The sequence below is a fragment of the Anomaloglossus baeobatrachus genome, chromosome 9 (genome assembly GCF_048569485.1).
Source record: "Anomaloglossus baeobatrachus isolate aAnoBae1 chromosome 9, aAnoBae1.hap1, whole genome shotgun sequence".
NCBI lineage: Eukaryota > Metazoa > Chordata > Amphibia > Anura > Aromobatidae > Anomaloglossus > Anomaloglossus baeobatrachus.
In genome coordinates this window covers 150,615,061-150,642,859 of record NC_134361.1, presented here as the reverse complement: position 1 = coordinate 150,642,859, position 27,799 = coordinate 150,615,061, and the positions used below count along the sequence as shown (strand labels likewise).

The 27,799-nt window shown below is 44.6% G+C and overlaps 1 protein-coding gene across 1 annotated transcript in view; it reads left to right on the top strand.

The window, feature by feature from the left end:
• The window catches only part of SNX12 (sorting nexin 12), a 47,689-nt gene extending 27,715 nt beyond the window's left edge, over positions 1-19,974 (top strand). Inside the window, exons 2-4 of the mRNA XM_075324012.1 lie at positions 5,364-5,459; positions 5,601-5,725; positions 18,690-19,974. Of these exons, the coding sequence (XP_075180127.1) occupies positions 5,364-5,459; positions 5,601-5,725; positions 18,690-18,792 (324 nt within the window). The 3' untranslated portion in view covers positions 18,793-19,974. The remainder of the gene's footprint in view (positions 1-5,363; positions 5,460-5,600; positions 5,726-18,689) is intronic.
• The last annotated feature ends 7,825 nt before the right edge of the window (positions 19,975-27,799 follow it).

The following is a 27,799-nucleotide window of genomic DNA, read 5'->3' as shown; positions in this document are numbered from 1 at the left end:
CAAGTCCGATGCCCTCTTCGTCCTCTCACAAGGACACAAAAAGGGCAATCAGGCTTCAAAATCCACGATTTCTCGATAGATCAGGACTGCCATCTGGGAGGCATACAAAGCACGAGGTTCTGTTCCCCCTCAATCTGTGCGGGCCACTCTACCCGAGCAGTGGGTGCTTCCTGGGCTATCCGCCATCAGGCTTCAGCGACCCAACTTTGCAAGGCCGCTACCTGGTCCAGTGTGCACATGTTTACAAAATTCTACAGAGTGCATATGCATGCTTCCGCGGATGCAGCTCTTGGAAGACAAGTCCTTCAGGCGGCAGTGGCCCATTTATAAGTGGCCACTGCTCGGTTTCTTGACAGTGTTGATATGTGTTCACTGCAGTTGTTAGTCAGCTCTTAGTCTGATGTTATACACTGTTAGTAGTTCAGTTCCCACCCAGGGACTGCTTTGGGACGTCCCACTGTCTGTGTCCCCCAATGCAAAGGCGAGAAAGGAAATGACATTTTTGTCTACTCACCGTAAAATGTCTTCCTTGTAGCCTTTCATTGGGGGACACAGCTCCCACCCTTGGTTTTCGTTGTCCTTCTCCTACTGCTTTTACACTAAACTGAGCTAGTTTCCTGTCTAGCTAGGGTATATGCTGTGGGGGGAGGAGCTAACACTTTTGCAAATCTAGTGTCACGCCTCCCTGGAGACATCATAATACCCACTGTCTGCGTCCCCCAATGAAAGGCTCCAAGGAAGACATTTTACGGTGAGTACACAAAAATGTCATTTTTGGGCTGCATCTTTGTATTCTTTTTGCTTTTTGTCCCTGTGTTCGGAGAACTGCCAGATCAATCCCCCACTGGCTCTGTGTCGGCGGGGGATTTATCCCTGGTATCTGACCAGATGCCAGTCCCCATATAAAGTCTATGGGGACAAGAATCCGGCGAAAAGGGTAGGCTGTCACACTGCTCCCGCAGCCTCTCTTTCTTCTTCCCGGGTTGCTCGTTAGGCTCATACATATTCACTGCCTTCCATCCCACCGGTGTTTGTGATTGGTTGCATTCAGATGAGCCCCCTTCTCTGAGTGACAGCGTGTGTGAGGCGGGTCTATATGGTATAGTAAAATAAATTGGGCTGGTATTCTCAAGCTGGGGATACCCATGGTTATTGGGAGCCCCCCAGCCTAAAAATATCAGCCAGCAGCCCCCCGAAATTGACGCATCCATTAGATGCGACAGTAATGGCACTTTACCTGGCTTTACCCGATTTCCCTGGTGCGGTGGCAATCGGGGTAATGAGGGAGTTAATGGCAGCCCACAGCAGCAACTAAGTCCTCGATTAGTAATGCGAGGCATCTATGAGACACGCCCATCACTAATCTGTAAGTGACAGTAAATAAACACAAACAACATAAAAATCCTTTATTTGAATTAAGACAAAAAAGCCCCCTCTTTAACTTCTTTATACCCCAAAAACACCCCTGCATCTGCACGAGGTCCCTCTACGCTTCGACCACTAATACATCTGAAGCTCCCAGAGAGCGCCATAGAATGTGACTTCCTGCTGTGAGGTCCACGCAACAGTTGAAGTGAGCTGTGCGGTTAGCGGTGACGTCACTCTGGTTAGCCCCGGCCACAGCCGGAGTCCTCCACCTGTGACCGCAAATCACCTGAGTGACGTCCCCACTGATCGCGCGGCTCACTTCAGTTGTTGAGTTGTTGCCTGGAGCTCACAGCAGGCAGTCATGTTCTATGGCGCTCTCTGTGATAATTTTTTTTTGGGCCAAAAACGTGCATCTTTGTGGTCGCCACAAAGATACTGGTTGCCTGATTGCATTTGAGAACCCCTGACATATTAGTACAGTGTAACTTCTTGTTATTTCTTCAGTCATGAAGCTGAGTGAGAACTTATCTTTTTGGTGTGACACATTATAGTTCTCATTTTTATTCAATTTCCTTGAGGCAGAGTGACCAAAAACAGAATTATTTTTTTTTTTAAATTTTGTTTTTTTTATGTTTACTGAATAGATTTCTTTATAAATAAATAAATCTTTATTTTTATATAGTACTAACATATTCCTCAGCGCTTTACATACGATCATTCACACTGTCCCCCATATACACACTGTCTTCATTGGGGCTCACAATCTAAATTCCCTATCAGTATGTTTTTGGAGTGTGGGAGGAAACCCACGCAGACACGTGGAGAACATACAAACTCCTCGCAGGTGTTGTCCTTGGTGAGATTTGAACCCAGGACCCCAGCGCTGCAAGACTGCAGTGCTAACCACTGAGCCACCGTGCCACCCATGATTGTAAGAATATCTGATTTTCGCAAAGATTTTTTTTTTTTTTTCATGTAGAGCCAAGGAACGGCTTTTTTTTTTTTTTTTTTTTTTTTTTTTTTTTTTTTTTTTTTGCAAGACAAATTTTGATACTTTTACAGTTTTGATATCACTTTTGGGAACGTTTGGCTATTTTTATAAATTGACATTACTTTTTTGGAGACAAGATGAATAAATTATTCTGTCAGTGTTATATACGGTATATTTTTTTCCAGTATTCACTGGGTGGGTTGTCCTGGACATTAAGGATAGGTCATCAATATCTGATAGGTGGGAGTGCAACAACTGGTCAGCTCTTCCTGGTGCTGCTACTGGCTGGGAATACTCGGCACGGCACAGCTCCATCAACAGAATAGTGGCTGAGGCCAGGTACTGCACATCTGCCCCCTATTACCGTATATACTTGCGTATAAGCCATGTTTTTCAACTGAAAATGCCCCCCTCGGCTTATACTCGATTTAGGGTCCCACAAAAAAAAATTATATTCTCACCTGTTCTCCGTTGCCGCAGTGACCTCAGCTGCTTCTTGTAGACCACAAGGCACGTAGACCCCTCCGTGATAGCGTCTGATGCACAGGGCTGCAGGATGCCGTCATGTCTTTACTGCAGTTCAATGCTTTACAGCGGCGGTGGTGCAGCAAAGCATTCAACTGCTGTAAAGCCACGATGGCATCCTGCAGCGGCAGCTCTGTGCACAAGACGTGATCATCAAGGGGTGCCGCAGGCACATAGACCCCCTTCGTGATTGCATCCTGTACACGGGGCCACTGCTGCTGCCATCATGTCTTTACTGCAGATGAATGCTTTACTGCACGGCTGCTGTCCTAAAACATTCAACTGCAGTAAAGCAGCTTGCAGCGCCGTGCATTGGACGCAATCATGGAGGGGTCTACAAGAAGCAGCTAAGGTTACTGCGGGAATGGAGGACAGGTGAGAATATTTTTTATTTCATAATAGAGGACTAGAAGGACACCGATAGCAGGACATTACTGTAGGGCACATTTCTAGAGGGCCCAAGGAAGGAGCACAAGGGTGGGCACATTACAATAAGGAGAGATGGCACAAGGAAGGGGCACATTACTACAAGGGGGACAAGGATGGGCACATTACTACAAGGATGGGCACAGTACATTTTATTGGGATCTATTTTTCTTTTTGAAACTTCCCAGCAGCTGCTGAATTTTCCTCCCTAGGCTTATACTGGAGTCTATGGTTTCCCAGTTTTTTTGTGGTAGAATTAGGGGCCTCGGGTTGGCTTATACTTGAGTGTATATACGGTAGTTTGAAGAACACACTGAGTCGGAGTCTTGAGACGTATACTGTGTGCAGAATTATTAGGCAAATGAGTATTTTGATCACATGATACTTTTTATACATGTTGTCCTACTCCGAGCTGTATAGGCTTGAGAGCCAATTACCAATTAAGTAAATCAGCTGATGTGCATCTCTGTAATGAGGAGGGGTGTGATGTAATGACATCAACACCCTATATAAGGTGTGCTTAATTATTAGGAAACTTCCTTTCCTTTGGCAAAATGGGTCAGAAAGTCCAAAATTGTGAGATGTCTTGCAGAGGGATGCAGCAGTCTTGAAATTGGCAAACTTTTGAAGCGTGATTACCAAACAATCAAGTGTTTCATGGCAAATAGCCAACAGGGTCGCAAGAAGCGTGTTGGGCAAAAAAGGTGCAAAATAACTGACCATGAATTGAGGAAAATCAAGCGTGAAGCTGCCAAGATGCCATTTGCCACCAGTTTGGCCATATTTCAGAGCTGCAACGTTACTGGAGTATCAAAAAGCACAAGGTGTGCCATACTCAGGGACATGGCCAAGGTAAAGAAGGCTGAAACATGACCACCTTTGAACAAGAAACATAAGATAAAACGTCAAGACTGGGCCAGGAAATATCTTAAGACTGATTTTTCAAAGGTTTTATGAACTGATGAAATGAGAGTGACTCTTGATGGGCCAGAGGCTGGATCAGTAAAGGGCAGAGAGTTCCACTCAGACGCCAGCAAGGTAGAGGTGGGGTACTGGTATGGGCTGGTATCATCAAAGATTAACTTGTGGGACCTTTTCGGGTTGAGGATGGAGTGAAGCTCAACTCCCAGACCTACTGCCAGTTTCTGGAAGACAACTTCTTCAAGCAGTGGTACAGGAAGAATTCGGTATCGTTCAAGAAAAACATGATTTTCATGCAGGACAATGCTCCATCACATGCATCCAACTACTCCACAGCGTGGCTGGCCAGTAAAGGTCTAAAAGATGAAAAAATAATGACATGGCCCTCTTGTTCACCTGATCTGAACCCCATAGAGTACCTGTGGTCCCTCATAAAATGTGAGATCTACAGGGAGGGAAAACAGTACATCTGTCGGAACAGTGTCAGAGAGGCTGTGGTGGCTGCTGCACGCAATGTTGATCGTAAACAGATCAAGCAACTGATAGAATCTATGGATGGTAGGCTGTTGAGTATCGTCATAAAGAAAGGTGGCTATATTGGTCACTAATTTGTTTGGGTTTTGTTTTTGCATGTCAGAAATTTTTATTTCTAAATTTTGTGCAGTTATATTGGTTTACCTGGTGAAAATAAACAAGTGAGATGGGAATATATTTGGTTTTTATTAAGTTGCCTAATAATTCTGCACAGTAATAGTTACCTGCACAAACAGATATCCTCCTAAGATAGCCAAATCTAAAAAAAAAAAACCACTCCAACTTCCAAAAATATTAAGCTTTGATATTTGAGTCTTTTGGGTTGATTGAGAACATAGTTGTTGATCAATAATAAAAAAAATTCTCTAAAATACAACTTGCCTAATATTTCTGCATGCAGTGTATGCCCTACTTACTTGGACACGGTGCTGCTTTATGTTTTGCTTTTAGAAACCATCTGAATCCCCCTCCATTATATACAGGATGGTTTATTGCAGTGATTTACTTGTTTTGGATATTTAAGCCATATTTACATTTTTTGTTAGAATTTTTCTGGGCGATTAAATGAAAGCTCAGCTGTTTCTTCATTCCTCATTAGACAAATCTTCCAATCTTTAAGCTGAAGGACTCCACTGTTAGAAGACGGTACAGCGACTTCGAGTGGTTGAAGAATGAACTGGAGAGAGACAGTAAGGTGAGCCCGAGAAATTACACCACTTACGTGAACACTTGAGTCGTCGTTCAAATGCTAGAATCTACAATTTACTTCTATATAATATGGAAAAAGCACAAGAAACCTATTATTAAAATGTAATTGTGTTTTTCACTCCTATAGATTGTTGTACCACCATTGCCAGGAAAAGCACTGAAGAGACAGCTTCCATTTCGGGGGGATGAGGGCATTTTTGAAGAGTCCTTCATTGAAGAGCGACGGCAAGGACTAGAGCAGTTTATTAATAAGTAAGATAGATTGATTTGGGTATTAGCACCTAATTTACGGATCTGTGGTTGTCACTATATCACATTGCTTTCTCCAACCAGCATGAACAGTCTATTTCTGCTGGAAAAGATGGCGCAAGATGCAGTCTGGTCCAGCATCCCATTCCATACAGCCCGACACCATTAGTACGGGTGGAAATGCTCAGCTGCTGAATGCATGACAGACAGTCAATAAAACTCATTGCCAAGTCACAATAGCATATCAGAAATTGCCAAAACACAAAATTACTAATTGAGGGTATTTTGAAACTACTATTTATGCTGTGTCTATAAAGGATGCTGTAACTGCGCGCCTAATGCATAAAATGTAGAGGAAATGCTAAGACATCGGCTGCAGATCATTACACTAATACTGTTATACAGCATAGTGCACTGGGAGCTCTTATTACCAGCTGGGCAGTAATAATATTCAGCATGAAGTACAGCTGAGGCTCCTGGTGTAATGGAATCTGTCAGTAGGTTTTTGCTTTGTAAGCTGAAAACAGTATGTTTAACACAGAGAATTCAGGGAAGCCTGTCTTATAAAGGTCTTATCTGTAGTTTAATTGCTATGTTTATATAAGCAGCAGGACTTATCATTGCTTGGACTACAATGTCACGCCCACAGCAGTCCGCCACATCCCCTCCTCTGATTGGCACCTCACTGTCATTGCACAATCTATTGGAGCCTAGTGTGGGCAGGACAGCTTTCTCCGCTCTGCTGCATGGCTACATCTAAAAACTGATTGTCTCAGAATGGCTGCAGCCAGTAATATAAGTGATACATCTTTGGATTCAGGGTCTCTTCCTACATTATGCTGCTTTCAGATGAGGTGGTGAAAATTTGCTGATGATTCCCTTTAGAGGTCAGGCCTATTTTCACCTGTTTGTGATTCACTACCCATTGGATACGTTAGATAATTAATTTACCATATTTGTGACTCTCTTTTGGGGAATTTAGGACAAAATAGATAATCTTATTATCCTGTTGTATTCCATAATAATAATAATCTTTATTTCTATAGCGCCAACATATTCCTCAGCGCTTTACAATTCAGGAGGATCATATACAAACAAGTAACAGTTACAGAAAATACAATTATTAGAGGGGAAAAAAAGACAACCCTGCTCGTGAGAGCTTACAATCTACAATGAGATGGGGGGGGGGAGACACACAAGGTACAAGTGCTTATTTACAATGACAATCCAGCCATCTCAAGGAAATGGGGGATAGATAATTGCTGGCTGGACCAATTGGCCTGAACCTTAAGATGCATGTGGGTGCCATGGAGTTTGACGTGGGGTTATGTTCTGAGAAGGCGTGGAGGGACTATGTGAATTTAGTTCGGCTAGGGAGTGTGATAGGCCACCCTAAAAAGATGCATTTTTAGGGTGCGTCTAAAGCTGTGTAAGTTGTGTTTCATCCTAGGTTCTTGGGGTAGAGCATTCCAGAGGATTGGTGCAGCTCAGAAGAAGTCTTGAATCCGGGAGTGGGAGGTTCAAATTAGTGTGGATGTTAGGTGAAAGTCATTTGCAGAGCGTAGCGAACGGGTGGGGTGATAGACAGAGAGGAGGGTGGAAAAGTAGGGGGGTGCCGCACTGTGGAGAGCTTTGTGGGTGAGAACAAGCAATTTGAATTGGATCCTGTGATATAATGGCAGCTGTGCAATGACTGGCACAGAGAGTAGGCATCCGAGTAGCGGTTAGCCAGATAGGTGACCCTGGCTGCTGCATTAAGGATGGACTGTAGAGAAGAGAGTCTAGTTAGGGGGAGACCAATTAATAGAGAGTTACAGTAGTCAAGGTGGGAGTGGATCAGGGCCACGGTGAGGGTTTTTGTCGTTTCCATTGTAAGAAAGGGACGGATTCTAGAGATGTTCTTGAGGTGCAAGCGGCAGGAGTGGACAAGAGATTGTATGTGGGAGGTGAAGAAGAGATCAGTGTCAAGTATAACCCCCAGACAGCGGGCTTGCTGCCTAGGAGTTATCGCGGTGCCACACACAGAAAGGGAGATGTCAGTTTTAGGAAGGTTTGAAGATGGAGGGAAAAGAAGAAGTTAAGTTTCAGATAGAGAGCAGACATGACATTGTAAACTGCAGTCAGGCAGTCACTTGTGTTCTGTAGTACAGCGGGGGTGAGGTCACGGTATGAAGTGTATAGTTGTGTCATCAGCATAAAGATAGCACTGAAAGCCAAATCTGCTGATGGCCATTCCAATTGGGGCCGTGTAGAGGGAGAAAAGAAGAGGGCCGAGGACTGAACCTTGAGGGACCCCAACAGTGAGAGGAAGAGAAGAAGATGTCGAGCCAGCAAATGAAAGTAGAGCCAGCTGGTGATTCCAGCACAATGCTTTACTTTCAGATGCTGTATAGAATCTGTTCTCCTCAGAGGGGAAGAGGGGGGAGACTCGAGATCAAGGCTCCTTGGGCTTCATTTATTAAAACTGTTAAAAAAAACCTCCTCTTTGTTGGTTATGCAAACTTTCATTTTTTTTAAACGGCAGTGGTAAAATGAAACCTGTGCTGTGATTAGTTGATGGGGCAGCAACAATTCTATTGTAAAGTGCATTGTGCTAACATGAAAGTAAAATCCGTGTCCCTGCAATACTGAGGGGCATCATCTGATTTACTAATAACACGGGTATGCAATTTTGGGTTTATGAAAATTGTTTCAAACCCAATGACATAATTTAAAAAAACAAAACACTTCTATTTTTAACCATCACTTATGGATGATGCTTGTGAAATTATGTACAAGTGAGATAAATAAGAAAAATCTTTTTCTCTATCGCTTTCATTGGGGGACACAGGACCATGGTGTATGCTGCTGTGACTAGGAGGCTGACACTAAGTAGACATAAAAAAAGTTAGCTCCTCCCTAGCAGTGTATACTCTGTGCTGGAGGCGGATCTATGCCAGTTTTTTGCTTAGTGTCGTAGGAGGCTGAAGTGGGCCCATATATCTGTGGGCCAACCTCAGCCTAGGCTATTCCTTTTTTTCCGTTTTTTTTGTGCTATACGGCGCCGCTCAGCCCTCTCATCTTTCTAGGTTTTTTGTCTCTTCTGCAGGGTTAAAGTCCCCGCATCAGAGAGAACCCTCGCCTTCTCCTCCCCTCGGGTACCGTCCCCAGGGTTGTTTGAGGCTTGAGACGCCAGGCCCTATCCCCCTCCTGCCCCATGGTACCGGCCCAGGGGCTGCTTGGGGTCGAACATTTTTATTTTTTAAGGGCACACTCCCCGTCTGCCCCTATGGTACCGTCCGAAGGGGTGCTTCTGGTGGAGGCGGCGAGGAATCTCTGCAACCCAGGACCCGATGTCAGGATCACAGGCTGCAGCGCAGGAGCGCTCACAGCACCAGGCCTCCCCCAGCGTTCTTCCTTCTACCCTGGGCCCAGGCAGTGGATCTCTTCATGCAGCGCAGGAGTGCTCTGCAGCGTTCCCCAAGCTCCCCCTATGTTTCCCCCTGGTGTCTCCCAGGGGCAGACTGGACTCACCGGCAGCCGCAGCATCAGAGGATGGGACAGTGGATCAGAGCGACGCCGCCAGGACGCAGGTAGGATCTTCTCCGCGCGCAGCGCTGCGCTCTCGGCGGCCGCTCATTAATTTAGCTCCCGGCTTCAGGCCTACCTCAGGCTGGAGTGCTCAGCCCCCCTGTTTGCGCGCGCGCGCTTTTCCGGCCACCCCCCCTCTTCTTCTGCCCAGAGACAGCCAACTCAGTCCTGCAGCACGCCCCCCATTCCTCCCAGCGTCCCCTACGATACAGGATCCAGGGAGAGGATCACAGCTGCAGCGCAGGAGCGCTCAGGAACTCCAGGCCTCCCCAGCGTTCACTTCTTCCCTGGGCCCGGGCAGGGGATCGTGGTCACCACAGCGCAGGAGCGCTCGGCAGTTCTCCCCAGGCACCTCTCCGGAAGGCAGGATGGGGCCGAGGATCACAGCGACGCCGGCAAAACGCAGGCAAGACATCTCTGCGCTCAGCGCTGCGCTCCCGGCGGGCCGCCCACTACTCTAGTCCCCTGTTTCGGCCTGCCTCAGGCCTTCAGTCCTCCGCCTCCCCGTTTGCGCGCACGTGCTTTTTCCCAAGGTGTACCCCTGCATTTCCTGCCCAGTCCCAAGCCGGCCAGCCCCCTACTGTGAAAAAAGAAAAAAATAAAGGGCTGCGTTTTTTTCTCCAGCAATGCTGTCCCCGCAGTTTCTGAGACCTCTGCTGACCTTAACCCTAGCCTCCCCATCCAAACCGGGACCCCTTTATAGCCTTTTATGCATGCACAGCCTGCTAGGTCAATTTCTCCCAAGCCAGGCTACGCCCCCCGCTCGGCTTACACCCCAAACCATCCTGTCACCGCCAGCACCCGAGCTCCGCTGCGCTCCCTTACCTCGAGTGGTAGACCCCCTATCCCAGTCTGTGGACTCTCTGCCAAGGGCATCTATGACCATCGCGCAGGCGTTGCAGTCGCTCCCTACGCCCGGGCCATGCTCCCCCGGTCCAGCTGGCTCTGGACAACAGTCGGTCTGATCCAGACCCTACTACTGGAGCGCAGAAGGGGACCTGCTGGGCCTCCTCTCAACCCCTCCCGGAGATCTTTATCACCTCCTGGCCCCGAGTGCTCCTCGTCTCCGAGACCGGACGATCTTTTTTCAGGAGAAGAGTCGGATGCAGCCTCGATGCTGATTCCAGATCAGAGGGCTGATGTCAGAAGTAGGGTGGATAGTCCGGTCAAAGCGGTAAGTCATACACAAAAGCCCCAGACGGGCTCCGTGGCTACCCAGTGCTTGCATGTCTCCTTCAAACAGGTTAAACTGGCACACAAGCAATTCGGTAACCATCCAGACTTTGCTGAAATTCTATACAAGCACAGACGACAACCGGTCAAGATATTCAACAATGGTAGGTCGTTTGATTTACAGGAGGTCGTCTGTTTGGGGACTGGCTGGATCAGATTATCGACGAAATCACAGGAGCTTCGGTTCCACACACACAAGAAAACCAGGTCCCCGCAGAGGAACAGGAAGATTCTGTCCCTCAGTACATACCTTTTCGGGCGTTTCTCAGCCACGCCAGCCATCAAAGACGACGTCCGGATCACAGCGCTACCCCGCTAGATGACTTTTGTCGTCGCGCGCGGACGCAGATTAGGTGGAGGTGGGGGCGCCTGTATCATCTCAATCACGTCTGGCGGACTTGGATCACGGACGCCTGGGTCGGAGAGATGCTGGACGCAGGGTACATAATAGAGTTTTTCAGCAAGTCTATCGTCGGACATACGGGTCACACCTAATTTGCCAACAGCACAGATGTTTCCTGCGTTTCGCAGTAGCAGACGATCATTTTTGGTGATTCCGTACCTGGACGCCTTGTCGATCAGGGGTTCTTCTTTTTGACGACTGTCTCCTAAGTGTTCAGGTCACCATCGATATCCTGTCCCGACTCGGCTAGCTCATCAATCAGAAGAAGCCCTCTCTGACCCCGGCCAGCAGGATTACCTGTCTAGGCATGCAGTTCGATACCATCCAAGGACGCGTGTCCCTCCAAAGAGACCTCCAGATCCTCCGTCACTCCAAGCTGGAGAGTCCTCAGTCGGATGGTGGCGGCAATAGAGGCGGTTCCGTTTGCCGTTTCCACCTTCGTCTCCTTCAGCTGACTTGGCCGAACAGATGGGACAATTCTCTATTCACCTTGAATCGCAGGATCCAATTGTCTCCGGGAACCCGCCGCTCGCTTCTATGGTGGACCAGCGGCCCTCATCGGTCCAGAGGAATGTTCTTCATACCAGTACACTGGCAGGCAGTCACCACGCTGACTGGGGAGCGGTGTTCCGACCACACGGCTCACGGTCGGTGGTCCTCCCAGGAGAGCCGTCTGCCTATCAATTTTTTTTAGGGATCAGAGTTTTTCTCCGAGCCCTACAGATTTTTCAGCCCTTCATACAAGAATCGCCATCCAGGATCCAGTCGGACATCACCCGGGCGGAACAAGGAGCGTCATGGCGATGACATAGGTGAATAAGATCTTACAGTGGGCATAACCTCACCTCTCCAGAATTTGTCCGCAATCATTTTTCCCGCCGTGGAGAATTGGACAGCAGACTATATCAGCAAGGTCTGGCGGCAGGCGAATGATCCCTCAACAGAGAGGCTTTCGAATGGATCTGCCTAAGATGAGGTATTCCGAATGTGGACCTGATGGCTTCTCGATTCAACAATCAAGTCACACAGTTCATCTCCCTTTACCACGACCGGCAAGCGCCAGGAGTCGACGCTTGCATACCTCCGGGGAATCAGTTTTCAGGTTTCCCTTCATCCTTCTTCCGCTTCCACTGATCCCAAGAGTCCTCAAACTCAGGGGGGGGGGGGGGGTGGGGTTGGGCATCCCAGTGACTCTCATTGCCATGGATTGACCCAGGCAAGCGTTGTTCGCAGAGCTCACGCAGCTTATCAGACACCCCATGGTAGCTTCCAGATCGTCTGAACTTCCTGTCGTAAAGTCCTCTTTTCCATCAATGTTTAGGTTCTCGATTTCACCGCATGGCTGTGGAACCATGGCTACTAGCCCAGGCAGGCTTTATCCCACAGGTGATACAGACTATGGTCAGAACTCAGAAGCCTCCGTCTTCAAACATCTACTACCGCACCGGAAAGGCCTTCTTTCAAGAGTGTGAGGTCAACGTCAGCTCATCTCCACTGGATCTGTCACTCCCAGCGTTACTGGCCTTCCTACAGTCAGGCTTACAGGCGGGTCTCTCGCTAGCAACCTTCAAAGGGCAGGTGTCGGCTCGATCTTTCTTTTCCAGAGAAATCTTGCATCTCTGCCGCAAGTCAGGACGTTCATCCAAGGAGTCGTCCATCTGGCACCGCTAGATCATTTCCCGCTAGAACCATGAGACCTCCAGCTGGCTCTAGGGTCTCTTCAATTAGCCCCGTTCGATCCTCAATCTCACGCCTATCCGGGAAGGTGGTTTTGTTGATGGCAGTCACTTCAATCAGTGGAAGGTCTGAACGGTCAGCCCTCTCATGCGGGTCTCTTTTTTTCTTGTTTCCACCAAGACGAGGTTGTTCGGCACCCGTCTCAGGTTTTTTCCTAACGAAAGTAGTATCTGAATGTGGTGATCGTGCTTCCATCCTTCGGTCCAGCCTCCATTCGATCCTTGGAGAAGTCACGGCTTACACCGGATCTAGTGCGAGCTCAGAGGAGTTACGTTTCGAGATCCGCGCCCTTCTGCTACTCAGACGACCTATTCGTCCTGCCTACTGGGCCCAGGAGGGGCATGCCGGCATCCAAGGCTACCATTGCAAGTTGGATCAGGCCGACCATATCAGAGGCCTGCAGGATTAGTCAGGTTTTCTCCGAGGGGTGTAAAAGCCTTTCCACCTGTGCAATTGTGGCGTCTAGGACAATCAGACGCAGGCGTTAGCCGAGCAAGTCTACAGAGCCGCCGCGTGGTCAAGCTTTTCATACCTTTTCCAGGGTTTCCAGGATACAGCAAGCGGCTGTCGCACACCTATGATAAGCCGGTATACTTTTGCACTGAGCATTCTTACAGAGTTTTGGATATGTTTTGAATCTGTATGATTGCTCCTGTTCCCACCCAGGGACTGCTTTTGGACGTCCCATGGTCCTGTGTTCCCAAATGAAAGCGATAGAGAAAGAAGGATTTTTGTGTACTCACCGTAAAATCTCTTTCTGAGTCTTCATTGGGGGACACAGCACCCTCCCTGTTTGGATATTGGGTTGCTCTTAGTTTGCTGGATGTTACTGGTTCTTTATGGGAACACTTTCTTCTGTACCCGGCTTATTTATGTCTTTATATATATTTATATACAGTATAGGTTTAGATAAGATACTGTGTGTTTCTTGTTATTACCTTGATTAGTTATGGTTGTTCAGGTTTCTCCTACTACTGCTTGTACACTAAACTGGCATAGATCCGCCTCCGGCTCAGGGTGTACACTGCTAGGGAGGAGCTAACTTTTTTTATGTCTACTTAGTGTCAGCCTCCTAGTCACAGCAGCATACACCATGGTCCTGTGTCCCCCAATGAAGACTCAGAGAAAGAGATTTTACGGTGAGTACACAAAAAATCCTTCTATTGTAGCCAAATAGGTCTAAAATATTCTGTATAAATTCATAGAACATTCATTCTGCAACTTTATTGGAAATGAATTCTTGCACTTTCTCCTTTTTTCTTCAAAGCTTCTCTTGATCCCTTTACTCTTATAGAAAGCTGCGTATCTTCTCTGAAGCATCCAGCAGTCGTCCCCCATCATGCTCATGTTCCATCTACCTTACTATCCTGATGAAATTTTTCTCCTTGTTCTTCACTAATAGCACCAAGGTTTTTAACAAATTAGTGCAAATGGGAATGTAAAAATGCAACCTCACATTCATCAGACAACCCAAGGTTTTGAAACGATTCAGCATGTTCTCCATGATGGACTTAAATTTTGCATTTTTGTTGTTACTTAGGAATTTCTTCATGACTTCTTTAAAAGAATCCCAAGCCCTTTTTCTCAACAACTTTAATTTTTGTTTTGACCATGTCCTCCTTCATGAATTTCCGAATATCCGGACCCACAAAAATGCCGTCATTCACTTTTTAGTTCGGACAGTCTTTTAAATTTGGTACATATATACCGTATTTTTCAGGTTATAAGACGCACTTTTCCTCCGAAAAATTTGTGAGGTCTGTGCAGCGGGCAGCGGCTCTATTGTGCAGCGGGCAGTTAGGTTTGGGCAGCGGATCTCATATGACGGGCAGTAAGGTACGAGCCATTCTGAAGATGTCTGCTTCAAATAATGGCGCCTAGAGTCGGCCCGTGTGCAGATGAAGCGCACGGGCCAACTCCGACCGCCATTATTTTGAATCCCGCACCGCTGACATCTTCAGAATGGCCAGTGACTCACCACCAGCAGCGAGCATCAGCACAGAGCAACGCCGTCTGACCCAGGACAGCACTGCAGCCCCCAGTGAACATCTGGGCCTCCCTATGCACCGCCGCAGCATCGCTGTACTCCAGCACCGCCGCTGCCTCCTGTGAATCCCTCTTCATCACAGCTGCTGCCCCCCAGTAAGACACTACCAGATTTTAAAACTGACCCCGTATTTTTTTTTTTTTCTCTACATTTGGGATACGTCTTATAATCCGGTGCGTCTTAATAAAATGAAAAATACGGTACTTAAGTCTCTTTCAGTAGAGCTTTCACAAACTGCTTCATACGTCCAAGCTCAATGTGGAGTGGTGGCAGGAGAACTTTAGAGGCATCAACTAAACTTTCCGAAACCATGTACTTGAGTCCAGGTTGCAAAGATGTTCTTGTTGGCCAACTTTATTGGCTCCAGTTGTGAGTCCTATCCCAGCTATCTCATTCACACAAAAAGCATGGGTGCTTCATGTATCCTCCTCGCTGCCCAAAGAGAGAACTTTCAGATCACGACAGATTAGCCATCCTTGATCTTTGTGGTTGAGTTTCTTTAATATTAAGTCTAAATTCTCACAGCTTTCCTTCGAGTGCACAGAATGGCCTATAGGCACTGAAGCATACTTGCTGTCATTGTGCAGGAGCAGCTTTCAGACTTTTTTGGGTGAATAATAATAATAATAATAATAATAATTTTATTCATTTATATAGCGCTATTAATTCCACAGCGCTTTACATACATTGGTAACACTGTCCCCATTGGGGCTCACAATCTAGAGTCCCTATCTGTATGTCTTTAGAGTGTGGGAGGAAACCGGAGTACTCTGAGGAAACCCACGCAAACACGGGGAGAACATACAAACTCCTTGCAGATGGTGTCCTTGGTAGGATTTGAACCCAGGACCCCAGTGCTGCAAGGCTGCAGTGCTAACCACTAAGCCACCGTGCCGCCCTAAATAGAGTCTCCACTCGCTCACATTTGTGAAATTTTTCCATCATCCCAGGAACATCAATCCAATAGAGCACCGTCTTGAGAAAAATATGGTAGGAATTTCTATTCTCTGCTTCTGTACCATGAAAAACAGATACCAGGAGCTACCAGGTTCTTTTCCTTTTAGTATAGAGTCTAAGGCCCTGTGCGCACTTACCAGATTTTGCCGCGGATTTGATGCATGTTTCGCAGCAGAAAATGTTCATAACATCTCTGCAGTGAATCACCAGCAAAACCTATGGGGAAAAAAAAATCTTGTGCGCACTAGGCGGATTTTGACAGCTGCATGTTTTGCTGCAGGAATGCAAAAACAATTGCATGTCAATTCTTTTCCGCACGTCGCTGCGGGATTTCACTCCATTGACTGCCATGTAATCGTGAAATCCCGCAGGGAATAACGCAGGCAGCAAATTCTGTGCGGTTCACTGCGTTTTCCTGCGTTATTCCCTGTGGTATTTCGCGGTTTACCTGCGGTAATGTACATCGCTTGCCTGCGGCTTTGCAGGGAAGTGATGTCATTATGACAGGAAGAGGAAGCGGAGCAGAGTAAACACACACAGATCACAGACACACACAGACATCACAGACATAGAACACAGACACATAGAACACACATAGAAATCAAACGGAAATATAGAAAAAAAACACGTGGGCTCCGCCGTATTTTTACCGTCCAGCCGAGGTAAGCACACAGCGGTGGCCCGGTATTCTCAGGCTGGGGAGGGAGAGGGGCAGGGTTAATGTCCCCCGCCTCCCTCCCACCTCCCGCAGCCGAGAATATCAGCTGCAGCTGCCCCGGGACTGTCGCATGCATTATGCGGCAGTACCGGAGTGTCCCCGGCTCTTCCTGCTGCCGTGATGCAGTGGCAGTCAGGGTAATACAAGGAGTTAATGGCGGCGGATCACCGCCATTAACTCCAGGCTTGATCATGGCAGCGTCTATGTGACAGCTGACATGATCAACCCGTATGTAAAGTGAATAAACACAGACACCGAAAAATCCTTTTTATTTTAAATAAAACACAAACAAGCCTCGTTCACCCTTTTATTAACCCCTCCCGAAACAAAGCTCCGACGTAATCCACAGGTCCTGCGCTGCTTACATCCAGCCACGACTGACACACAGCGCTGAATGAATGCAGCCTCGCAGTGAGACAGCAGAGGTAACCACAGGGCATTTCCCACGGCCGGTAATGTGAACTCACTGCCGCCCGTGAGAAATGCAGTGATCTGTCCTCTATCTATCTATCTATCTATCTATCCCTCTATCTATTCTTCTATCTGTCTATTTATTTATCTATCTATTCTTCTATCTATCTCTGAAGGAAATTATTATTTTTTTTCTTTCAATGTGCTTTATTGCATTGAATGCAATAAAGCACATGTACCAACCCGCACGCGGCAATACGCATGTGGTTTTCGGGTGCGGTTTGCCGCGTTTTTTTACCGCGGGTGCGGTAATCTTTCAGTGCCTGCGGAATTTTCTTGAGAAAATTCCATTTTCCAGTGCGCACATAGCCTTAAGGTTTTGTAAAATGTTTAGGAAGGTCCAAGTCCCTGACTAAATCATTTAATTTGGGCTGTGAAGAGAGCTGCGGCTCATTGGGAGTAGCGTGAAAATTTCTTCAGAATCTTTAATGGATTCATTGGTTAGAAATTAATCTAATGACACCAAAATTATCCACCAAAGGTCACGCAAAGTGGTCAAAGTATGGTTCAAGAAAAACCCTATGGGAGTAAGTGTTTGTGAAAAACTTGTATGTGATGGGATGTTTTTATATTTTTACTCAGTTAAGCTATCAAAGTATGTAAAAATCACCTCTTTTCAAACAATTTTACCCTTGCAGACGCATTATACTGTATGTATTATAAAAAAGTCTCACAAGTTCATCTACTGTCACTGTATAAGTTTTTCTCAAAAATGACAGATCGTCTCTAAGATTTCCACTGGATTTGCAGCATAAAATCTGCAATATATTACCATAGCTGCACACTGGAAGGGATCTTAACAAAATCTTACAAAATCTTCTGCATTGCATAGAATGAATCTGCACCAAAAAGCACAACACATCTGGGGGTACATGTGAACGTACTCCAATAGACAGATCCGCAGGTGCCCTAAACTGGTATAAAGTGTTACTGCATCTCGCAGCTAGTGGACCTTCACACCTGGCCCCTTCTAGGACAAATGGCAATTAATATTGATTAAAGGACCTTTCCAACGTTTTTGGGTTTTTTTTCCCATTTTACTGCTGAAGTGGTGCTCACTGCACTTGGTTTCATACTTACCAGCTGTGGTCTTCATTTTTTTTTATTGCTGCTGCTCCAGTCGAGCTCCAGCATTATGTGTGACCTGCTGGATCACTGCACTGTGTGCTGGGTGAGTTGGAGGTCACTTCTCAATGTAAGTCTATGACAGCAGAACGAGACCCGCATAGACTTGCATTAAGAGCTTGTGCCTTTTACCGCTGACTTCAGATCAGTCAGAAGTCAGTCATCAGATGGCAGCGCTGGGAATAGCTGAAGACGGCGAGTGGTGAGTATATTACTAAACTCAGGAAAATTACATTACTGGTATCACTTTAGTGCTGAAATTAAAAAAGTGAAAATGCTAGAGTGGAGTTTACAAATGTCTTCTGGTTTGTGTCTACAGCACCTATGCAACAATCGTGTCGTAATCTGATACTTTATTGTAATCCTTAAAAAATATTCTGAGAATAACGGGGATTCTGTTGCCTCCCTGATGACAGCGTGAAGTAGTGACAGACACAATGTGTGAATGTCGTTTTGGGGGTCTTGAAATCCATAATAGCAGGATATCACTCCTGCGTGGGAGGCTGCATCAAATGAATACATACATTGTGTCATTGTGCCACAGCCAAAAATGGCCAAAAATACAGTGGTCACACAATGAAATGAGCCTATTTGTCACTATTGCTTCCTTCAGAGAGGGCACCATGAATGTACTGATGGTTTTCTTTAATTTTCTGTAACATGGCACATCCTTACGTGAAATAAGCAATTCTTTCTTCTTTTACAGGATCGCTGGACATCCCCTTGCTCAGAATGAGCGTTGTCTGCATATGTTCTTGCAGGATGAAACAATTGATAGAAATTACGTGCCAGGCAAAGTACGCCAGTGAGAATTCTAGGCACATCCATCTCCTTGCCCCTCGCGCACCATTGCCTGCTAAATTACATTTATTTTTACACTAGGTCTCCAATTGTCCCCTCTTCATGACCCCATGCTGTCCTTCATGAAGCTATCCTGTGTTTTTACCTGTTTATATCACTGTCATTTTCTTTGAATCTTACTCATGTTTATTTCCATCCTCTCCCTTGCCCGGAGTTGGGGAGATGTCCAATATGACCTTTATCCTCTTAATTGTTAGCTCTGAAACATACAAGCTTTACTGATAGACCCTTTTCTATCTGAGCATTATTCTCTCATCTTCAGAAGACCCGCTATCAGACTACTTCTGTCTTGAGTGAATGTTCATAAATGCCCTGGAGTGCTATTTAAAGTGGAAAACTTTTTTTCTTCCCTTTTACTTTTACACGACTGGCAGATCTTTTAATACAGTCTGTAACTTGTGCCCCAAGTCTTGGAGTGATGAAGCAAGTGTGCACTCCCTGCCCTCCCTGATTATCACCACAAGCGTGCTGTATATTTAACACTCAAGTACAGACATCAGATAAAGTATAGGCGTATATCTGCTGCACAGCAAAATGTGTATTGTGAGATATGTAAGTGGTTATAACAGATAACATCCTCTCCGGCCGAATCCAGCTCGTATTCAGATATTGACTATTACAAGCGAAGAGAAGATTGTATATTGGCATTGAAGAGCACATGGAGTCTACTGGAGAAGACCTGTCTGTTTTCCGGGAGCCCCAAGACACTGACACTTCTGAGTTATTGACCTACACCATTGTGTTATGACTGTTTCACACCTCGGGAATATATACATTATCAGTATCATACAGAGGTGTCATTATAAAGTATGGGAGCACTTATTATGTTGCCAGTTCTGGTTAAAGATGGCCATCATCAGACAACCTTTCATTGCTTAGCCATGTATGTAGGGAATGCCCTATTAGGGGTGTAGGGAAGGGGGAGCGTATTTATTAATGATCAGCTTTGGAGCTGGATGGTCATGGTGGCTCTTGGTTAAATGTTAAATTAGAGGTGTCATAGCTGATACTGTGACCTCCTGCATGTGCTGACCAGTTATAACACACTCAGACCTGGGCTTATAAGCAACTATGCTGCCTGTGTCCTTGTGCTGGAGACCATGTCTGTGTATATAAATATCTATATCTGATATTTTGGCTGTGAGTTGTCACTGCTTCTCTTGTTCTATTTCTTTTCGGATTATACTTCTAAACATTGGTAAAATTTTCATGTAAAAACATTAGACGTCATTAATTTGTGCACTATTTCGCTCTCATCTAGTGATGAGTGAACACTACCATGTTCGGTACTCAGTAAAGAGAAAAAGAAGAGGCGAACAACGTCCAATATCATCAAGTAAATAATTTATTCAATAATATTTTATATATCAAAGGTAGATTTAAATGGAACAGTGAATGGATATACATGGTATGGAAGAAATAGCGGTGAATCGTAAATATAAATATATCCAACTGAGCGCTGCACGTGGGACCCAACACTAGATAAGATACATAAATCAGTATACAGAAAAAGGGCCAAAGCAGAATTACATCTACAATGTATTGGCCCAATGGTGTCACAGTCACAAAAAATGCTTTTAAGCTCACATCCAGTGTTTTGATAGTGGCAAAAGAGGGGGAAGATGTATATGGATACATAGGAGGTTCCTGCAGCTGCTAATATAACAATGCCATCTCCCAAGACTAATCTATAGAAGTCTGCTAGGAATTCAATATGTCACTGCAGCTGAGCTGCATCGATAAATAATCCCCAATATAAATATCAAGCTCAACTCGCTGAATAGAATCACCACTATATAAAGGGGTATCACAATCAATGCAGCAATTACAGCCACAGCTACATAGCAGTCTCAGAACCTCACATGTGATCCTCCTATAATATATAACTAATTGCTTTGAGTCATACTAACATAGGAAAAATCCCATGGCCACCAATATGGGGTATATATATCACACAATTAATATAATTTAAATAAGTAATGGTCGGCTAACCCACTCGGTATACCAATCAGAAAAAGGGAAAAGCCAGCCAGTGTGAATCCCAACCACAATGACTAAGTGGTATTAGTGGATAATCCCCAACTATACCTAATTTGTGAGCCATGAAAAGATATATACTAAGGGGTGCTTCACACACAGCGAGCTCGCTGCCGAGATCGCTGCTGAGTCACGCTTTTTGTGACGCAGCAGTGACCTCATTAGCGATCTCGCTGTGTGTGACAATGAGCAGCGATCTGGCCCCTGCTGCGAGATCGCTGCTCGTTACACACAGCCCTGGTTCGTTTTCTTCAAAGCCGCTCTCCTGCTGTGACACACAGATCGCTGTGTGTGACAGCAAGAGAGCGACAAATGAAGCGAGCAGGGAGCAGGAGCCGGCGTCTGACAGCTGAGGTAAGCTGTATCCAAGATAAACATCGGGTAACCAAGGTGGTTACCCGATATTTACCTTAGTTACCAGCCTCTGCAGCTCTCACGCTGCCAGTGCCGGCTCCGGCTCTCTGCACATGTAGCTGCTGTACACATCGGGTTAATTAACCCGATGTGTACAGCAGCTAGGAGAGCAAGGAGCCAGCGCTAAGCAGTGTGCGCGGCTCCCTGCTCTCTGCACATGTAGCTGCATTACACATCGGGTTAATTAACCCAATGTGTACTGTAGCTAGGAGAGCAAGGAGCCAGCGCTCAGTGTGCGCGGCTCCCTGCTCCCTGCTCACACTGGTAACTAATGTAAACATCGGGTAACCATACCCGATGTTTACCTTAGTTACCAGTCTCCGCAGCTTCCAGACGGCGGCTCTGTGCAAGCGCAGCGTCGCTTGCACGTCGCTGCTGGCTGGGGGCTGTTCACTGGTCGCTGGTGAGATCTGCCTGTTTGACAGCTCACCAGCGACCATGTAGCGATGCAGCAGCGATCCTGACCAGGTCAGATCGCTGGTCGGATCGCTGCTGCATCGCTAAGTGTGAAGGTACCCTAAGGGATTCAGACAGAAATAATTAGCATATCAAACAACCAGCTAAATACGTCAGCAGTCACACATACGGCAGAAGTAAACCAGTAATAATTACCATACCCAATAACTAGCTAAATAGCGCACAATAGAGCCGCGGTTGACTGCTTAGCATATCCCGGTGATAGTAATCACTGAATCCCATTAGTAGATGTTATGTAAAAAAGCACCTAAGTGGTGAACGCCATACCTGATAGATAAGTTAGGAGACACGTGCAGTAGCCAGCAGGAAGCGGCCCGACGGCCGTTTCGAGTACCTTCGTCACGGGGCGGTACTCGTAACAAGCAGTCGGACACTCGGATGGGCTCAACTTGTGTACCGAGTATAATGGAACTCAAGCATTTTTCCAGAAGATGGTAGTGCTTGCTTATCACTACTCCCTTCAAAAAGGTGTGCATTTGTCAGGAACTTATGGCGTAGCCTTAACCCCTTTACGACCAAGGTTTGCTCTGATCAGTAGAAATGCACAGGCGATCGGATGTCCAATCATAAAGTCTCCTAGGGAGATTAGTAAAATTATTTTTAAAAAAATATGAAAAATTACAAAAAACCTAAACGTTTAAATCACCCCCCTTTTGCCCCATTGCAAATAAAACTTAAAAAAAATAGAAATACACATATTTGTTATCACCGCGTTTTAGAAATGCTCAATCTCTCAAAATATAAAATCAAATATCTGATCTGTGCACGGTGTAGCGAGAAAAAAAAATTCCAGCTGCCAAAATTCTGGTTTTTGGTCACTGCAACAAAAATGTAACAACAGGCTATCGAAACATCACATCTACACAAAAATGGTACCACTAAAAACGCCAGCTCAAGTTGCAAAAACCCATCACTGAGCCCCAGATCCCAAAAAATAAGAACGCAACGGGTCTTGGGAAATGGTGACAAAAGTGCTATTGTTTTTTTTGGCAAATTTCTGAATTTTTTTTTTTCTCACCACTTACATAAAAGAAACAGGATACATGTCTGGTATCTACCAACTCATACCGACATAAGGCGTCATACAGACACGTCAGTTTTACCATATAATGTACACGGTGAATAAAAAAAAAAAAATTTGTGCACTTTTTTCACTATTTCTCCACATGTTGAATTTTTTTCCTGTTACCAGTACACTATATGGTAAAACTAATGGTTTCATTCAAAAGTACAACTCGTTCCTCATAAAATAAGTCTTTGTATGGCAATATTGACGCAAAAATAAAGTAATAAAAGTTATGGCTCTCTGAAGGAGAGGGAAAAACGGAAAATCACCCGGGGGTGAAAGGGTTAAAGGAAATCTATCACCAGGTTTTTGTTCCCTCATCTGAGAGCAGCATAATGAAGGAAGAGAGACCCTGAATCCAACAATGTATCACTTAGATTACTGGGTGCAGCAGTTGTGACAGAGATTTTAGATGTAGTATGAGGCAGGGTTGAGGAAGCTGTCTCCTCTCAAACCAGACACTATGTACATTGTCTTTAATAACAAATAAATGGTCTGCACTCAGGCTGAGTTGAGGATGGTGCTAGTGAAAATGGGGTAATACCCGAAAGTCATGTATGAATAAATTCACTGCACTCGTTATTGAACGTGAAATAATTTTTAATGAAACGTGGAAAAGAAAAAATATCCAACGACGTTTCGACCCACCGGGTCTTTATCAAGTTGCTAGAGTGAAAATACAAACATATAATCAAAATTAAAGAAAGTATATACAGTAATTCCTAATATATAATATAAACGTATACAAAATATATGCAGATAAAACAGATCAAAATATCAAGTCCAGGATATGGTGGTATGTAGATATGGGAACAGTTGCTATGGCAACATAGTAACAAGTAGAATTTTATATTCCGTTCAAATTACAAGTATATTTATGTTAACTGCTTATAGACACAAGAAATTAGATGTAAAATCATTAAATGCTGGAGTTTGAATAGCATCACTGAGGCATAATGGATAAACAGGAGAAATGCACACAATAGTAAGTACACCGGCAAGGATTTACCTGTCTGATGGGTGACAGTATAACTTGAGGAATATAGTGCACTGAAGCACTAAGGGGTACTTCACACACAGCGAGATCGCTACTGAGATCGCTGCTGAGTCACGTTTTTTGTGACCTCATTAGCGATCTCGCTGTGTTTGACACTGAGCAGCGATCTGGCCCCTGCTGTGAGATCGCTGCTCGGTACACACAGTGTTGGTTAGTTTTTTTTATTGTTGCTCTCCCGCTGATAAGCACACATCGCTGTGTGTGACAGGGTGGTTACAGGATCAGGGTGGTTACAGGATCAGAGATGAGTGTATAGATAAGGAGTAGATTATGTAGGACATGAAAAATAAGGAATAAAGAAAGATGAGAGAAAAGAGGGGAATTGATATGAATAATGAGTGTATAGATAAGGAGTAGATTATGTAGGACATGAAAAAATGAGGAATAAAGAAAGATGAGAGGAAAGAGGGGAATTGATATAAATAATGGATGTGCATATGTATATGAATGCACTTGTATGTGTGAAAGAAATAAAAATAAAAAGAATAAAAATGATAATAAAAATAAAACAAATAATGAAAAACAAGGAATAATGAATAAAAATAAAGAGTGAATGAAGAAAAGGAAAAAATGATAATAATGATAATAGGAAAATCAAGGGAAAATAGGGAAATAAGGATGCTGATGAATTGATAATCCGGAATGAGAGAGAAATAGAAAATAGAAAAATTAAAAATTATTAAAAAAAGGGAAATGAGAATTGAATGATGGAACGGCTGAAGAGTGGAGGTATGGTGAAAAAAATAATAAATAATAAATAATGAATAATAATTGAAAATAAATAAATGAAAATTAAATAGTAAATAAAATGAAATAAAAATAATGATTAAAAATAATAATGAAGAATAATGAAAACAAATTAAAAATAGAATAGGAAAAATGATAATCGTGAACTAAACTTAATGGAAGAAGATGAGTGAATGACGGAAGGGAAGAAGGAGAGGAAAAAAAAGGAGAAATAGGAAGTGTAAGCAAGTAGGTTGGTGGATGGGATGAAAAGGAAATAAAAGAAGAAGAGAGGGGAAAAAGAGGCCGGTGTACTGACACTCAATCAGTGGATCTAGGAAATAGAGAATACAGTAGTAGTACAATAATCATAAAGGTTTCAAAAAACTAAGTCAAACTCACGATTCAAACCCCTGGGATGTAGAGTTTGTAGTGTGAAAATCCAGAAGGCCTCACGATCTTTGAGAATCCTAATGTGGTTGCCCCCTCTGCGGGGTCTAGGAACCTGCTCAATGATCTGAAAGCGTAGTTGGGATACTGTGTGGGGGGCTGAACAGAAATGGTGCGGGATGGGAAGCCAGGTCTTTTTACATCTAATGGTAGATTTGTGAGAGGCTATCCTGTCCCTCACATGCTGGGAAGTTTCACTTACATAGAGTAAACCACAGAGACATTTAATTAAATAAATAACAAAATTGGATTCGCATGTAAAAAATCCTTTGATTGGGAAACACTTCCCCGTATGAGGATGTAGAATTACGGGTGACTTGATCACGTTGGAGCATGCTGCGCAGCCAAGACAGGGAAAGGTCCCTGTTTTAGGTGTGTTCAAAAACTTGAACAGGTTGTCTGGTAAGGCTGCCAATATCAGCTCGAACAAGATTATCTCTGATGTTGCGTGATCTTTTACAGATAAGGGTTGGTGTCTTGAAGGCTTCAATCTGGGGGTACGCTGTTGGAAGTAAGGACCGGTGTTTGCGAATGCAGTTGTAGAGTTTAGGCATAATAGGGTGGTATGTGTGGACGAATGGTACTCTTTCAGTGTTCCAATTGTTATGAGTATGTGGTGCTAAGGTCCTATGTCGCTAGTGTTTCAATAAGGTAGGAGGATAATCTCGTTCCTGGAACTTTTTTGTCATTTCATCCAGCCTAATGGAAAGTGTGGTGGTGTCCGAGACAATCCTGGATACCCTCTGAAATTGAGAGCGAGGCAAACTATTTTTCGTGGCTCTAGGGTGACAACTGGAGTAGAGGAGTAATGAATTGGTGTCCGTGGGTTTAGTGTATATGTCAGTTGTCAGAGTCCCGATGTTATCTTTCAATACTTGAGTGTCAAGGAAAGAAATTTTGTTATTGTCAGATTGGATAGTGAATTTCAGTTCAGCCCTAATGGGGTTGAGTTGGGAGACGAATAAATCAAGGTTTTCTGGAGAACCGTGCCAAAGGAAGAAGACATCGTCTATGTATCTTAGCCAATTAGTGGCAAATTGGTTAAAGAGTGCGTTGGAGTAAACCTAATCGTGTTTAAAGTGATCCATGTAACAATTAGCGTAGGCCGGAGCCACGTTAGACCACATAGCTGTACCCCGTATCTGGAGGTAATAATCATCACCAAAGAGAAAGAAGTTTTCATAAAGAACTAACTTCAAAATATCTATACAAAACAGGATAGCATTGTTGGTAAGGTCAGAACCTTCAAGTAAAATTTTGACTGCCTCTAAGCCTTTGGAATGTTCTATAGATGTATACAAGCTTTCTACATCAAGGGTCACTAGCAAACTGCTTGGAGGGATGGAAAATCACCCGGGGGTGAAAGGGTTAAAGGAAATCTATCACCAGATTTTTGTTCCCTCATCTGAGAGCAGCATAATGAAGGAAGAGAGACCCTGAATCCAACAATGTATCACTTAGATTACTGGGTGCAGCAGTTGTGACAGAGATTTTAGATGTAGTATGAGGAAGGGTTGAGAAAGCTGTCTCCTCTCAAACCAAACACTATGTACATTGTCTCTAGACAGTGAGCTGCTTATCAGAGTTGGAGACATGATTGGGCTAGGGTTCACACCCTGCTGTATTCCTGGCAGTGATAATCAACTGGTGATAAAACCTTCATTATAGGTAAACAGAACACAGCTTGATAAGTGACACATGAATTCAGTGTTTTAAACCCTACCTCATTTTGTCTTTACATTATATAGCAAAAACTTGCTGACACATTCCCTTTAAGATATGCTATAAATTCTTAAAGCACCACTCCAGTGTTTTTGGTTTTTTTATTTTGGCGCTGGAGTTGTGCTTTAAATGTTAGTACACTGTCCCCTGCCACCATCTTCATCTTCAAGTGTCGTTCCAGTTAGCCTCTGGCGATTTGTGAGCTGCCCGCAGCTCCATTCTTTCATAGAGTGGGCCAGAGGCTACAAATCAATGCAACTCTAGGAGAGCCTTGATCTGGTCTCGTTCTGGCTCTCAAAGAGATGCATTGGGAGCTTATGACGTAATTCTGTCCAGTCACAAGTTTGCTTCACAGTACCAGAGCTGAACCGAACAAGGATATAATCTCTGGCAAATAAGTATAGGAACGAGGGCAGGGGACGTACACATAAAGGGCAACTCTAGTGCTGAAGAAAAAAAACAAATGCAGTAGTGGTGCTTTAAGGTAGGAATACACTTTTAAAAAGCTTCACAGCTTTAGGACTCACATCACTGTTTAAATCAGATAAGTGCATTCCAAATTTTTTATTGAATGAAACATGGACCATTTTTATTCAATAGGGCAGTGCTGATGCCTGATTTTTTTTTTAACTGACAGGAACATTGTGATTTCATTCTGAAATCGGATGTCTCTCATCCATTCGAGGCTATTGGTGGACGTTGTCGGACTGCATTTGGATGACATTTGAGTGCAGTCTTATTACTGCAGACTCGCACAGTGGAGAAATTTTGTTCTGTATCTTTTACTGCTACAATCAGAGCACACTAAGCTGACACTTATCAAACCGTGATCAGAGTTTGGAGTGTTACTAGCATAATCCATTTGATTCTCTCAGATGGGAGAATTTACAGTTGTGTGACCCTCCCCTTATAGAGAGACTTCTTGCTTGGAGCAAAAGTGCTGATGGTGCATGTTCATCTGTGCTACCAACATTTCTACTACACTTCTGAGGTCTCCTTATGTTTT